Source organism: Poecile atricapillus, chromosome W (genome assembly GCF_030490865.1).
Source record: "Poecile atricapillus isolate bPoeAtr1 chromosome W, bPoeAtr1.hap1, whole genome shotgun sequence".
In the NCBI taxonomy this organism is placed as follows: domain Eukaryota; kingdom Metazoa; phylum Chordata; class Aves; order Passeriformes; family Paridae; genus Poecile; species Poecile atricapillus.
Window position 1 is genome coordinate 55,161,567 of NC_081288.1, and position 15,852 is coordinate 55,177,418.

Sequence of the window (15,852 nt, forward strand, 5' to 3'; positions counted from 1 at the left end):
CTGAACTGTCAGGCTCAAAGGGTTGTGATCAGTTCAGGATGTATAGCTGAAGGCCCACCAAAGTCCAGCTGGAAGCCTGTTTCTAGTAATGTACACTAAGGGTTCATACTAGGTTCAATACTATGTAAATATATATATATATATCTTGATTAATTATCTGAACAACGGGGAAGAGTGCTCCTGTGGCAAGCTTACAGCTACTCCAGATTTGGGAGTGGTTGGTATGCCACAGGATCATGCTGCTATTTAGAGAGACCTCCACGGACTGGAGAAAGAGGCTGACAGGAACCTCATGAAGTTCAACATAAGAAAACATCAACCCTACACCTGGAGAGGAATAACCTCATGCACCAGTACAGGCTTGTGAGCTGAATGGCTGGAATGAAGTTGCAGAATAGACTCTACAAAGTTGACTGGATTGAGTAATGCATCCTTGCAGTCGTGAAGACCAACAGCCTTTTGGGTGACACTAACAAGAGTATACACCACCAATACGTCAAAAAATGTATTTATTCCTTCTATTTAGCACTGATGATGCGACATCTGGAGTGTTGGGTCCACTTCTGAGCTCTCCAGTACAATAAAGCAATGGTCATACTGGAGTAAATCTAGCAAATTGCTACAAAGATGGATTATAGCATTTGTCATATGAGGAGAGGCTGAGAGCCAAAATTGTTTAGCTCAGAGGGGAGACTTTTTTTCCTGCTGTCACCTCTGGGCAGCTGCAGGAAATGTATGCAGACTTGTTTCCTACAAGTTTCATCAAGCAGATGCCATGCAAATGAGGTGCTGCTCTTAAAGCAATTTAAATGAACAGAGACACACCTTTCCTGGTGATCAGATCTATGATCTAAGTCTACTGATTCTTGTCAGGGTTTCTCTAGTTATCAGAGCAGCAGCTGTGGAATGATGAAATATCTGCCTCAAGGTTTAGATTTCAGTCCACTCACTGATTCTATACAAAGATTTGTAGATTCCACTTCTGGCTGAATTCAGTGCATACAAACTAAAATCTTCTTTGCTCTTTTTTAAATCTGTCCTTAGAGATTTTACATTGTCAGCCACTCCATGGCTCACCCATGTTGACCCCTGTGTTTTTGTGTACACTCATATAACTCTTACATTCCCTACTGCCTCATCACAAGGCCTCTACAGAAAGTGATGGATTCAGGTTTGAACCATTTCAAAATCAGAAGGAATGTAGATTTAGGAGTTACTGCACAGAGAATGCTTTAGCTAGTGGGATTCTATGTAAAAGCTGATGCCTGTACTGAGGCTATCACCACTAAGTGTGACTGCTCACTGTGGGTGTATGGACAGCCTCAGCTTTCCTAATGAACTGCATCCCTGGGCAGACTTTGACTCAGGGCCACTTAATTGTACATCTCAAATGGCCTGAAATAACATATAGCTGGCTATATACCAAAGTGATACACAGGTGTTCGAGCCTGTTTAAAAGAGTCCTGGACAGAAGATAGAGTGCCTACAATATTTCAGATACCTCACTGACTTAAATGAGTATCCATCAATTGGTTTTTTGCCAGTGTAAAACAGTTCAGGTTTGTTTTGTATCTTCCTTTAAGGGCTCTGTAAAATAAACAAATGAAAGATTAGAACTTTATTTTAACGTAGGTGAGAAATATTATATATGCATTGCTGTTAAGAGAAGTCACTATGAAACTGCTCATTTTTACAGACATCAGTAACTGACACAATCAGGACTGCTTCTGAGCACACTCACTGATCTATTAGCCACTGAATAGTGTTCCACTGTCTGTTTTAAATCTAGGTTTTTCACATCTAATTTTTAAGTGTAAAACTGACAGTGGAATAGTACAGTTTATTTCTCTATGATTGTACATTGTTCTTTTCCCTCAAAGAGGAATTGTATTCAAGCATTACAATATATTAAAAATCAGAAATGGTATTTGTTTCAAGGTTAGGAATTAAATATTTATAATTTCTTACTTTACATTTGCTTCTTTTTCTGCATTAGGTCTGAGAAGTTGTTGAAAAGTTTCCTGCAGCCTGAAATGACAGAGAGCCTTGTAAAAAGGACACCCCTATTTTACACCCAAAAAATATTGCTTAATAGGTATTAATCTGAAGAAATATATTGTATGGTAAAGTTTTTCACAGACTACCAACCTTCTGAGAACCCAGAGAGCATTTAATTTTTGTCTGAACAGAAGCACCTAATGTCAGTGCACATGCTACAATGGAAACTATAAGACAAATACAAAGTTTTGGCATCTGTGTCACCTGTATGTATCCTGTAGCATCTGGTGTGGTGTTTGCTACTCTTCTAGTTTCTTGCTGCTCATCTCTGAACATAAGAGCTCGTCCACTTGTTTCTAATTCACCTTTCCTTTCTATCTGGAATGCTCCTACAGAACTTTGTACTCAAAGGACTGGAGTGCAGCTGGACATGAATTTTTTTCCTCTAATTGGAAGCACATTAAAGACATCCATTGGGCAAAACATCACTCTCTTCTATCCAGACAGGCTTGGCTATTACCCTTACAAAAATGAATTCACAGGAGAGGCATTCAATGGAGGACTCCCTCAACTCTCACTGCTGGAGAATCATTTAAAAAAAGCCAAAGAGGACATCCAGTTCTACATTCCTTCAGATGAACAACTTGGATTGGCTGTCATTGACTGGGAAAACTGGAGACCTGTGTGGATAAGGAACTGGGGATCAAAAGATATTTATAGACAGGAATCCATTGAGCTAGTTCAGCAGAGAGACCTCAGTCTATCAGAAGCTGAAGCCAGAGCTATAGCTAAAATGGAATTTGAATTTGCAGCAAAATCATTTATGTTGGAAACTTTGAAGCTGGGCATAGAAACTAAACCAAATCGTCTGTGGGGATATTACCTTTATCCAGACTGTTATAACTATGATTACAAACAAAACCCACACAATTATACAGGAACCTGTTTAGATATTGAAATAGATAGAAATAATGAACTTAACTGGTTGTGGGAGAAAAGCACAGCACTTTATCCATCTATCTATCTAGAGACAGCCTTAAAATCTTCCAGAAATGCTCAACTCTTTGTTCGCAACAGAGTTCAAGAAGCCATTAGAACTTCCCATGTCTCCAATTCTAGTCATCCCCTCCCAGTTTTTGTATATACACGTCCAGTATTCACAGATGTCTATGAGGAGTATCTCTCTGAGGTGAGTGAAGTTAGACTTTAAGAAGTTCAAATTTATATGGCAAGAAATTACCAGGTGACACTTATTTAGCAAATATACCATACTGCATCAGAAAGAAGTGTACAATTTTGCCTAAAATTTAAATTAATCCATCAAAGAAATTTGACTAAACAGAACACTAAGAGATCTATTTTCAAACCTTTCTCGTTATATTTATCAGTGTTTTATGCTATGAGTTGTCCTCACATGTAACAAAATATCACAAAACTAGAAATCATATTTACCACACATAGAGGAAAGATATACAAGCAAGGTCTTGCAAAGAGAATTAGTAATACTGGGCTCACCCACTGCCTGCTTTTTAGGTTATAAGAAAAAAAATAAAAGTGAAATGGGGCCTTTCTTTCCTTAAAAAGTGTTTAAAGCTAGTGAGAAAATTCTGTCCTTAGCTGTACTCGAGTAGCTTTTAAAATGGTATTTCAGCATGTCATGGGTTAGTTAAGGTTAGGCTCTGATTAAAATCCAATCATCTTATTGCAGTTCTGTCTATACTTTTCCTATCACATTTTTATAGACATCCACCCTATCAGAGATACCACCACTCTGGGGAATCTCTTCTTGGTGTTCCAGCCCATGAGGAAGGGGAAGTTAGAGTCCTGGTGATGCCGTTCTGTCTGGTGTCCTCCCACATTCTGGACAGAGCATTAGCAAGTGTTGTCCCCAGCTCTGTGGATACTTTCAGGGAGTAAGGGGTGCTCTCAGGGGCCCTGCTGGGATCCTAATGAATAATTGAAATCCTATAATCTTTACTTTTGTAGTTGTTGTTGTTGTTGTTGTTGTGTCCTACAATAACTTGGTTTTTTGTTGGTCTTTTTCACTATCATGGTCCTCTCCCATCCCATATAGGCCTTAGCATTTTGCTAGGACTGGGCTAATAGCTGACCCCAAAAGGAGAACTGAACAGAAACAAACTTCCCAAATAATTCTCTAGAAAAGAGGGATTCCTACAGTGGAAAGCTTTTTCTCTTGCTACTTTTCTGTTTTAGCACTTTGTGGTAACAGAAATTAAGCTAAAAAAAAAAAAACCAAAAAACCACCAAAGAAAAAAAAGCTATGCTTTCCAGTATCTTTATATCACAGGATTACTTAAACCAGTTGCTACCAACTTTGAGCAGCCAGGAAGGCAATGAAGCAAAATAAACTTTAACATGGTTGGAGGAATGTATGTATGCCTAAGCACTGGCTCAGTTTTACAGCCTTGTTCTTCTAACCTTATGGCATATATAAATTGGATATTGTTGGCAACATTTTCAGGTACCACCTGTGCAATCCAGGAAAAAATTGTGCAATTGTGAACAGGACGTTTGCATTGTGTATCATTGCTTGCTGTCTTCAAAGTAGTTATTTTGGACATTTCATTCACTATATGCTTTTTTTCATTTGCCATTATGTTATAGGTTACTTATATTGTATGGTTCTTTGCATATTTTCCTTCAGGATGACCTGGTAAATACCATCGGAGAATCTGCTGCACTGGGTGCTTCTGGAATTGTGATCTGGGGTGATATGAATTTAACACAAAATAAGGTATGCTAGATCAATTATTATATGTATTTTTTACGGAGAAATAAAATGAAAAGGATGTAAAGCATTATCATTACTTACATTGCATCTTTTACTTTTTAAACAATGACTCCATATTTCCAGCAGTTTTTTGTAGTCAAAACCCAAGTACATCTGAGGTTTATTAAGGTCATCATTGACTACACAGAACAAGAGTTTCAGTGTATCAGTACTGTTGACTCAGGGTAACTGGACAAGTTACTATGATAACCATAGGCAAGTTGGTTCTTGTTTAATTAGTATAAGAAAGAATTCCTATATCTTCATTTCATTTTAGTCATGAAGTAAAGAAAACAATTATTTGGGCTTGCCAAGAAAAATTTTTGAAATACCCTTCTGCTTTTTGGAGTGGTAAACTTGGCAACAATATTTCAAGCACTAGGAGAAGTCAGTCTGTGAAAATACAACCCCAGCCTGTTCTGTGTGTTTTAAATATTACTTTGATTAATTTCATTGTATGAAACATCTGAGTTAGAAGAAAAAAAACTGTAGTTTGTTTTAGAAAGGGGAAATACACAGTTTGAGAAACTGTTACAAGGATGTTCTCACAATTCTTTCCAGGTAATTCTTTCATAAGCAGGCAAGTTAGATTAAACAAACTATTGTACAGCAAGACTCTTGTGAAGCCTTCTGAGTGCAAAGAACCAAAACACTTCATCCCTGCCAGACCTCCTGTCACAGAAAACATGGCCAAATACTCGTCCACAGTTCTGTAAGGTTGCTAGTCCCCAAAGCATCCCACTTTGATTTTTTTGTATGCACCTCCCTTTGAGGAAGGGTATCAGCTGCACCTAGAATTTTCAGCCCATTATCTCAATATCAGAACATAGATGAGCAGCAACTTTTATTGTCTGAATTTAGAAATTCCTGTGGGGAAAAAAGAACTCTCCACAGCCCAATCAGACTATGTGTTTGTGCACTAATTGCACCTGATTTTTTACAGCTTTCACAGTCACTAGCATTTCAGCAATAAAATATTACTGCAAGCCTCACTTCTGCCTCAACCAAAATTTCTTGGAAGTATTTTTATATATACCTAAAAGAAAACAAAAAAAAAACCTATATTCAACTTAGATTCACCAATATCTCTGTGAGTATAAATATTAGACATATCTACATGTGGTATTGGGCAAATGCCCACAATGTCAGAAACAAAGAAAGAGTTCCCAAACCCTCTGGTTATTAAACTGTGCCATGATTGCACAGAACATATTCCAATTTCATGATCAGTTAGAACGATCAATTATTTTATCATACCTTCAATTTGACCATCCGACCACCATTCTTTTCATTTAAAAATGCCATGAAACCTCCCTGCCCTGTAGCCAAGTTATTCAGGTCAGGGGAAAGCTGAAAAGTCTCACAGAGATTACTTGATAGAAAAAGTATTTGTTTAGGCTGAAGAAGTGAGGTTTTTTCCTAGATCCATTCAAATTATTTAAGACTTAAAAAGGAACTCAAATTCTTCATGAAACTTCTTTGAATGCATCTGATTCACAAAGCTACATACAATATAGAGATAAAATGAAAGCTTAAAGACAATTGCTTTCTGATCTAAGTGATTTTTGTAACATCTCCAGCAACTACACAACATAAATTTGCTGTGATCCTTGAATTTTATAACAGCTTCTCAGATAAACTTGCTTCCAACAACAAGTTATAGCTATTATCAAACCCTCAGTGGAAACATTTATAGATATATACTGTGATACTGTTCTTAGAATTACAGCATTTTAATGGTTTCCATACTAAACTGTGGAGGTATAATGTTCTTTTCACAGAACACCTGTAGAACTCTGGACAACTACCTTAGGAGGACTTTGACCCCATACCTCATCAACGTCACAATGGCAACCAGAATATGTAGCCAAGTGCTATGCCAAGACTCTGGTGCTTGTGCACGGAAGAAATGGAATTCCAGTGACTATCTTCACTTGAATCCTGAGAATATTGCAATTCAAATGGCAAAGGATGGAAAATACACTTTACAAGGGCAACCATCATATCAGGATCTGCAAACGTTCATAGAAAAATTTGATTGCCATTGTTATGCAGGGCACAGCTGTGAACCTAGAGCTGATATAAATGACATCCATTACCTCCATGCTTGCATTTCAGAAGATATTTGCATTCAGATATCCTCAAATTCATTTTCTAACATAGAAGACTCTGAAGAAAAGATCCTGTCTAACAGAACTGCATTTTCATTTACCTCTGAGAGTAAGGTGACATTATCTACACATCCTGAAATAGAAGATATCCAATCTACCTTTGGAAATAATATACTGAATATAACAACTGCAGAATATAACTCTGTTACAGCTGCCAGTAGCCATGGTTTAGGAGAAAACGATACTCGTACTTTCAATAGTTCTTCATCCTATAAGATAAGGATGTTTAATCTGTTTCACTTAATTCTTCTTTTGAGAACCTTAATACAAATGACCCATGAAAGTGAGAATATCCTTTTCCCTGACTATATTTGAAATTCTAAAGGTTTTATTTACAAAACAAACAAACAAACAAATTCCTGAAAGGCTTATTGTCTTATCTGTATCAGGTAACCTTTTCTAATCCTTAGGTGTCACTTCAACCTGAATGTATTTCTTCAGTTTAGTTCTATAAACTAATATTTGTGCCAAAGATATATTGGTCTATATATACTGACTATACCATATGAGAGGATAATCCAGAATAAGAAACTTTTTTACAGCTTACATTTTTAACCATTATTCTTGGAAAAAAATAATTGTTGACAATGCTCTTTTTTGTACTTCAAATTAAGAAATTAAATATATAATATACAAAATAAGTCATCAGGTTTGATGCTCTATGCAATAATTAATTTCATTCCATATGAATGGAATTAGCTTCTAAAAATATTTGGCTTAAATTTAGATCTGTGGAACTCTGCAGCATAAAATTTATCTGATTAATGTAATGTTCCTCTACTTTTCACAAAGTCTTTAGGGATCCTGTAGTTTTTTTTTAATTACATATATTTGTAACTCTGCAAAAGATTTTAATTTCAGTGTAAGTGTTGACTTTGAATATTACAGCTTCATTATTTAAAATTTGAGCTGTAGCAGTTTATGCTTTCTTCTCACAGACCCTCCCCCTTATTTCAGAAGTCCCTTTCTTGGTTTCCAGTTGTTTTGTCTTGCCAATACTCATAACTCATGCGCTCTGCCTGTGCATTCTAGCCAGCACAGATCACCAGTCCTAAATTCTCCATCCAGCTGTCCTTAGGAACTGGATAGGGCTGTATGTGACACTTGGACAGAAGTCTGTGCATGGGACTGTAAGCCTTATTTCTTCCTGAGGAGTCTCATTTGTTGAAAACCAGTTTGTTCCTTAGGAAAACTCAGCAGTGGAGGCAGAAAAATAAGTGTCACTGGGGACCTGAGACAATCTGAGGACCACCCTTCAGATTCAGAACTTAAAGTATTCGCTCAATACTATTCCATTGCCAAAATCAGTGTGAAAGTAGCAGAAATACCTCAGAAGAAAATTATGCCCAGTATCATATCAGGAGTCTAGTTATGATTAACATATAGTCAGTTTAAGCATTTGAAGCAATTAATTGCAGTTTATTTGATAAAATAACCTTTTCAAATTATTATGTCAGATGTGTAATAGTTTGCCTTCTGATGGGTGAGAAGTGGCTGCTGGCATGGATTAAAAATCTCCCTAGAGCCAGGCATGATCTGCATAAATAATTCAACACCTCCCACAGATATAGCCTGCCTCACTAATGAAAATAACCAGGACTTCAATATAGTGGCCATTTACTTATAAAAAGTTCATTCCTTAATCCAGCAGAAAACATATATTATATACATTTTCTTTGACTTTTCAGGTTGTTGGTCATAACAGAGATGCAGAAAATAGATGAAGCCTTTAACTTAATTTGGAGAAATAATGTTTTATGGCTTTTGAACAGCAAGTTATCAAGAGGAAGTGACAATTTTCCCATCCCAGTTACAGTGATAAGTCCACGAGTCAAAGCTGTTTCTGCCATTAATGTTCCAAGTGGAATCATGAATAAAAATATATATAAGTAGCAGATTGTTCAGCACAAAAGAATCCATCTGGTTTTGATCACCTGTGTAAAAACATGCTTTTTTCCACTGCAGCTTTGATACTGGTTATTTCATCTTGGGTAAAGAAAAGGCATGGTATCATAACTCCTTTGCCTGAACTCCCTTCACACTGCATTTGTGGTAACTATCAAACGGTCTCTAAAAACTGGAAACATCACTGGTAATGCTTTAGCAAAATTTGTATGACTTACATGAAATTTTATTTTTTTCACAAGGCTTTGACACGGTTCTGAACTGAAAGATACTGGATCTGTAGCACTTTGTGGTAAGACAGCTTGCAGGTTCACAAAATCTGCAAGTCTTACCGTGAATACTTTTGATTATCAGCCAGGTAATAGCAAGCAGAGAATTTGTGATGATTCAAGCAAGGAATCACCCAAAAAGGAGGAATGAGAAGATAAAATCACAGGAGAGTTGAAACAGAGCACCCAGGACCTCCCAATGGATGCAGAGGAGTGAACTGCAGAAGTGAAAGAGTGAAGCAGTGGGGAATGTGGACTGACCAGTCTCTTCCCATTCAGCATTTTTATCTGCCTGTTACTTAATATTGACAACCTTTCCCCAAAGCTCACTGTAGATATAAAGGCATACACTAACTGATACGTTAGATCTGTTCATCCAATCCCATCTCTTTTTTATGCTTGAGAACAGCCAGGACCAGAAAAGTAAAAGGAAGATAAGAGGACAGCAGTCTATTGCAATAAACTGTGCCTTCCTAAGCTGCATAGGTAAGCAGCTATCTACCTTGTGCTCTGATGCATAATGCTTTGCCAACCCCCTTTCAAATGTTCATTCAGGATTATTTATGTTACCTATGTGTGTCTGAAATTCATGTTCTAAATCCTACAGACTTCAGGATTTAGGTCTGCTGTGTGTTAAATTACAGTATTTTCCAAATATATTATTTTTCTCTGTATTATATTTGTCTTACCTATATTCTATGATAAAGAGTCACCATGGAGTCAATGAGTCTCCACAGAGAAAAAGGAAAGAAGAGGTGCTGTGCATTGCACTGCTGGTGACTATCATATGTTCAAAGCCAAATTTATTTTCTCCTAAAGGGGACCCATTTCTGAAGAGATTTTCTTCTATTCACTGTATTGCCTGTAATCATTAGTTAGCCTTATAGTTTTCATTGCTTACATTCCTGTAATTTTGAAAAGATTAAATACTAGAGGAACAGTTCACTTTGATTGCCATTCATTACTTTGTATTTCTCCTTTCTAGAGACCTCAGGCTGACAATACTTAGGGACAGGGAAATGCTAAAGTGGGTTTGATGAAACGATCTGTTTAAGTGAAAGCTGTTAAATACCCTCCTTCAGTGTTTTGACATTATGCTAAAATTTCAGTTGAAATTCTTCTCTATCTGAATAATATCGATCTAGTTTATTGTGGCGCTTATTCTGGGACATACAAAGATATTCGCACTTCAAAGGGAGATGGCAACTGGCACTTAAAGAATCTGAACAGAATAAAACCAGTCCAGTCCTCACCTTACAGGTTTTTTTGCTTTTTTGGTAAAAATAACAACATGGAGAGATGTTTTGAGAGGCTAGTAAGATCACTTTGTAGACAGCCTAGGATGTGACCAGAATCCTGAAGAGTTCAGCAAAATTTGCTTTATTTCCTGCATCACACTAGGATACCCTGTTGTAAATATATATATCAGCAAAGAATTGTACAGAAGATTTCAGACCTGTGCAATATGTTCTAGAAAACTTCCAGACAGATTAGATTTTTACATGTACCTATCCATCACTTTTCAGTACAAACAACAAGACAGCAGAGACAGTTCCATAATTTTAAAACACATTCAGTTATGTAGCACTGATGACCTTTTTAAGATGAAAACTAAATCCCACTCTTTAAGCATACACACCTAAAAGTTACTTGAAATACGTTTTCACACTGTGCTTGTGCCAGGTCTTTTGCCCTGGCAAATAGGGAGCAAAATTAGGGCCTGAGACTTCAAGTTAAGTTTCATTTCAAAAAAATAACATTGATACAAGGAAAAAAAAGTTTATTGTTTGTTTTAAAAAATTACTGCTTTATTTCATCTTTCCTAAAATCATTTTTGTTGTTTGTTCTTGTATTATTTTTTCCCATGCTACTGAAAGCCATTATATAAATGGCTGGAAACAGATTCAAAAAGCTTACTAGTCTAACTTCATCCCTTACCGCTTCTAAATGATTCCCAATGTGTGGCTGTCCCAGACCTCCCTGTCTGCTTTTCTGGAAATACTTAATTGAATATTAACCTTGCTTCACAATATTTTTCATTATGATGATCATCAGATCATGTAAACATGCTGTATTCAACATAAATTCTAAGCTTTTGTGTATACCAGTCAAGGATCAGGGTCCTTACAGTATAGTTCTTTCATGCAGCTGCTCCAAAACTCTTGCAGCTACTCTTCTCTTCATTGTCACTGCCACTCAGGACTGCAAAAGCTTCTCACATTTGTTGTCCCCTTGTTATATATAAGTAAAGGGCAAGAAGGTAAAGGCCACCAATCAATATTAACATCCTTAAGGGAATAACTTTTGATTTAATTATGTTCACTAATGTGTTACCACCATCATGGCATATTGATTACAGTTATCTTTGGCCAGTAGTAATTAGATGACATTTTCAGTGTATGCTTGTATAAGCCTTAGTTTATAACTGATAAGGTATTTTATTGATTATAAATCAGACACAAACAGACAGCATGAAAATTAATATGGATCATTATTTTATATATTCAACCAACATTTTGGCCCTGTGCACGCAATTCCAGAGGGTGGTGTTCTACACCATATACATCTGGGCTCAAGGCAATATGCAGTCACCTGTCTCTGCCTTTGTTTTCATATCAGGAAATATATTTATTTAACAGAACTCTTCAAGATCCTGCAGAAGAAATATACCATATGTTGGCAGTCTCATGGACCACATTACTCCCTTAGGCTACTAGCAGGTTGAGACAAGATGACAGCTTGCCTGTGTCAAGTGATAATTTCCTGAGGCAGGGACAAAACAACCACCCATTTAAAGGGAGGCTAAAGGCACTCTGCAGTCCCACAATGATAATATGGTTAATGTCACAACAGAACACAAAGCGCCTTATTTCTGGGGCAGCCGGTAATTAAGGGCACTGGACTAATAACAGACTTAGGCTGCCTGTAAATCCTATGCACTATTTCAGCATGAACTGCATATACCAAGCTTAGGGGTCCAAATCACAGCATTTTTGAGTTAAAAACCTTAATCTGCCACTTTGCCAGTCCTTTCAGAAATCATTCTTCACCTTTTCCCTCACCAGAGCATGACAAGAATTTAGGGCACATACTAGAGCCTCTGGGGCTGCAGCCAGCAGAGGGCACAGATGACACATGCACACTGGTGGGTACCTCACTGAAAAGTTCAACACGGTCTTTCTGCTCCTTTCAGCAATGCAGCTGCTTGACTTTGGCCTACAAACAGAAAAGATGACTAGTCACTCTCTAATGTAGTGCTTCACTAGCAGAAATGACTGATTCTACAGGGTTTTCCCCCCAAACATCTGGTATATCAGGACAAACCTGAATATGCCAGTGAAGCATGCTTCTCATGCTCTCTTCTCTGGATATTTCATTCAGCTGAAAGTTTCTTCTCCTTAAGATCTGTCCAGGGAGGTGGTTGAAACACCATCCCTGGAAGCAATCAAGAAATAACTAAATGTGGCTCTTAGTGCTATGGTTTAATTTACAAGCTGGTGATCACTCAAACGTTGGTCTCGATGATATCGGATGTCTTTTCCAATCATAATGATTCTATGATCTTCAGCTGTCACTAAAATGCATGCTTAAAACACACATAATGTTCTCAAATTTCTTTGGCAGTGCTCCGAAGTACATATCTCAGTCTCAAATACCTTGTTTCTCCCCAAATATAAAAGATCTGGATATGCAATGTTGGTTCAAGTAATTTTGCTGACCATGTGTTTATTACATCTCCAGCATTGTCACCTGAAACATAAGACACTTTTATAAATTTTTATAGTACAATTAAGTCTCTGCAAAGGAGTAAGCTGCTTTGCTATCCATTCAGAGCACCTGGAAGACTCAACAATCTGGGTACTGCATGGTACCATAACACTCCTAAACTGGTCCTGCAGTGTGTGAAACTCAATAGAAGAGACAGAAAAGTAAAATATTTTGTCAGTGGTTAAATGTTTCCCAGAAAGATTAAGTGGCTTGTCTGTCTACAGCCACACAGGATAACAGGATAGCCTTTAGCTATGGAAACAAACGTCCTCTGAGCTGCAAATTGTAGTAAGGCAGCAATATGTTAACATACAATACTCTATGACCAAACAGTATGTAAAATAAAGAATGCCTTTTATAATCATACCGTTTTGCAAAATATGTAACAGATTTTAGAATAATATAACAGAACTTTAAACTTGGACAAACCCCCAAGACACTATAAAAGACTTCAGTTATTGGACAACTGAATTAATGTTTTAGAATTTACCTGTGCATCTTCTGCCAGCCTTTTATGAGGATATGCCCGAAATATATTTTTTCAAAATTACTATATCTACAATGTATTGTTAAGTAAACTTCCAGCACTATGAGACTAGAGCACTACTTAAAATTTAATATTTCTTGCAAAAATAGAGACTGCTCAATTTTATGTGAGTTGTCCTCTATGCAGTAATCAGTACCACTTCATTCCCAGAAATCACTCTCACAAATGGACTGTCTTTATTTTACACATCACCAGATTAGGGGATATGGGGAAAATTCCTATATTTATCAGTTTTAAGGCAGAAACATTTAATCTATTCTCCCATATTTCAGTAACTGCTTTGGCCAAAAGAAGTTTTTAAAAATTGCAATAATGAAAGATTAGTGATTTGCCTCTGAATTATTTCCCAGTCCTTCTACCCATCCAACCAGAATAAACCACTTCATCAACTTTTCCACCCATTTCCCCAGTGATTTCCACAGTTAGTCATAGCGTAAATGGTGAACTGGCTGATACTGGCTGATTTGTGACTGCTGGTGAGGATGTACCTACTTATTGAGTAGCCATCTGGCAACTACTCAGAGACAAGTAAACCAGCACAGTTCTGCTACACTCTCCCTTCATGCAGGATCTGACTTGGTTCCTTTTACTCTGCCACCAATTTTCTAGAAACTTCAAGAGCTACATTGTGCTTTGAAACTGCTGAAGACACTATTACTGCCACAGTTTTAAGAGTGGCATTCAAAATTCTGACTCCACCCAAATTACCAATGCTAGGGAACAGCATTAGGAGAAATAGACTTCCTCTAGCCAGAACAAAATTTGATGCTACTGGGGGGGGGGGGGGGGGGGGGGTGGTGTAGCAAAAAAAAAAAAAATAAAAAAAAGGCCTTTTTTTGTTTGTTTGAGACTTGCTACTGAACATAAAATCTGGACAAAAGCAATCAGATTTAAGAGAAGCAATGAAAAATAATTCCCTAACATTACCATTAGGTGGCAGGACCAGCTCCAGTGTCCAATTTCGTTTTGGAAATATGCAATTGAATTTACAAGAGCAATAACTCAGTAATTTTAGAATTACACTAAGAGTCATTTTGAAATCAATTTTGGTATCTAAAACCAGGGTATGAAAAACCATACAGTTTTTCACCTCTACAGTTAGTCCACAACCAACTGTTCTTAAGAGCTTTGAGATTTTGTGGTCCGACTGACATAACCAGTGAAGTTTTGTCACAGACTGCATTCTCTAGACTGCTGAATTATGTCTCTAAAAAGATGAGGAAAACCAGATTTCAAAATGCTGTGATGTTTGTGCCATGTTTCAATAGAAAAGGTATCCACAATAAATGTGTATGTGTTTTTATACCTGTATGAATGTCCTCCATCAACCAATACCACCAGCACTGTAACCTTTCCAGATCATCACATTTCAGTGGCAAGTTCTGAGACTGGCAGGTGGACCCAGAAGTGTTAGCCTTGTGTTTATGGGTAAAACAAGCCTTTCTCTAATGCTCTGTGTCAAGACTGTATGCTAAATGTCACTTTTTCAGTGCAGGCAGAAGATTCTTGGTGAAGTGGCATGTCATCATTGATCACAACACACATCCACCATCACAAGCATCTCTTGTGGCAAGGAGTCCTACTGCGGGTGATTTTCCAAAAGTTATCAAGGGAGAAACAGAATAAAACCATGGTAAGCCCTGGATCTGGAAGCCTGTCACTACTCAATGAAGAATTCAAGCAGAGTTTCCTGGGAACAGTGGAGGTCCTAGCTTAGGGGTGTGGTAAGTGCCACCACTAGACGTGATGAACATACAAAACCGATGCTGTCAAGCAGCCCAAGCCCACCAACTCTCGTAAGGCAGTGCTGCGGCCTCGGCCCCCTTTGTGGGATGCTGTACAGCCCGCCCGTGGCAGCAGGTCTGTGCCGGCCCGTCCCATCCTTCCACAACCCAGGGACCAGCTGATCCCGCACAGGATCCCTGCGGCGTCCGGAGCCTCCTTCGCGGCTGCATCACCTTCCTGGGCATTCTGGGCCGCTCGTCCCCGGCCAGCGCCAGCCCCTCGCAGGGCGCTGCCGCGGCTCCCCGCCCGCCCGCCCGCCCGCCCGCTGCAGCCCAGCCCGGCCCGGCCCGTTCCATCCCGACCCGAACCGACCCGGCCCAGCCCAGCCCAGCCCAGCCCAGCCCAGCCCAGCCCAGCCCAGCCCAGCCCAGCCCAGCCCAGCCCGACCCATTCCATCCCGACCCGACCCGGCCCGGCCCAGCCCAGCCCAGCCCAGCCCAGCCCATTCCGACCCGGCCCGGCCCAGCCCAGCCCAGCCCAGCCCAGCCCATTCTATCCCGGCCCGGCCCGGCCCGGCCCGGCCAATTCCATCCCGTTCCGTCCCGTCCCGGCCCGGCCCAGCCCAGCCCAGCCCATTCCATCCCGGCCCGGCCCAGCCCCCTCCCCTGTCTGCGGCGA

The 15,852-nt window shown here is 38.8% G+C and overlaps 1 protein-coding gene across 5 annotated transcripts in view; it reads left to right on the top strand.

Annotated features, from left to right (window-relative positions):
- LOC131592445 (hyaluronidase PH-20-like) overlaps positions 1-10,400 on the top strand; it is a 37,261-nt gene extending 26,861 nt beyond the window's left edge. For 2 of the 5 annotated variants that reach the window (XM_058863956.1, XM_058863955.1), the window contains exons 2-4: positions 1,997-3,187; positions 4,664-4,753; positions 6,571-7,316. In XM_058863956.1, coding sequence (XP_058719939.1) covers positions 2,219-3,187; positions 4,664-4,753; positions 6,571-7,275 — 1,764 coding nt within the window. In that variant the 5' untranslated portion in view covers positions 1,997-2,218 and the 3' untranslated portion in view covers positions 7,276-7,316. Of the gene's footprint in view, positions 1-1,996; positions 3,188-4,663; positions 4,754-6,570; positions 7,317-8,648 lie in introns of those variants that run through there. The other 3 variants (XM_058863958.1, XM_058863959.1, XM_058863957.1) reach the window with 3 other exon arrangements.
- Positions 10,401-15,852: the final 5,452 nt, after the last annotated feature.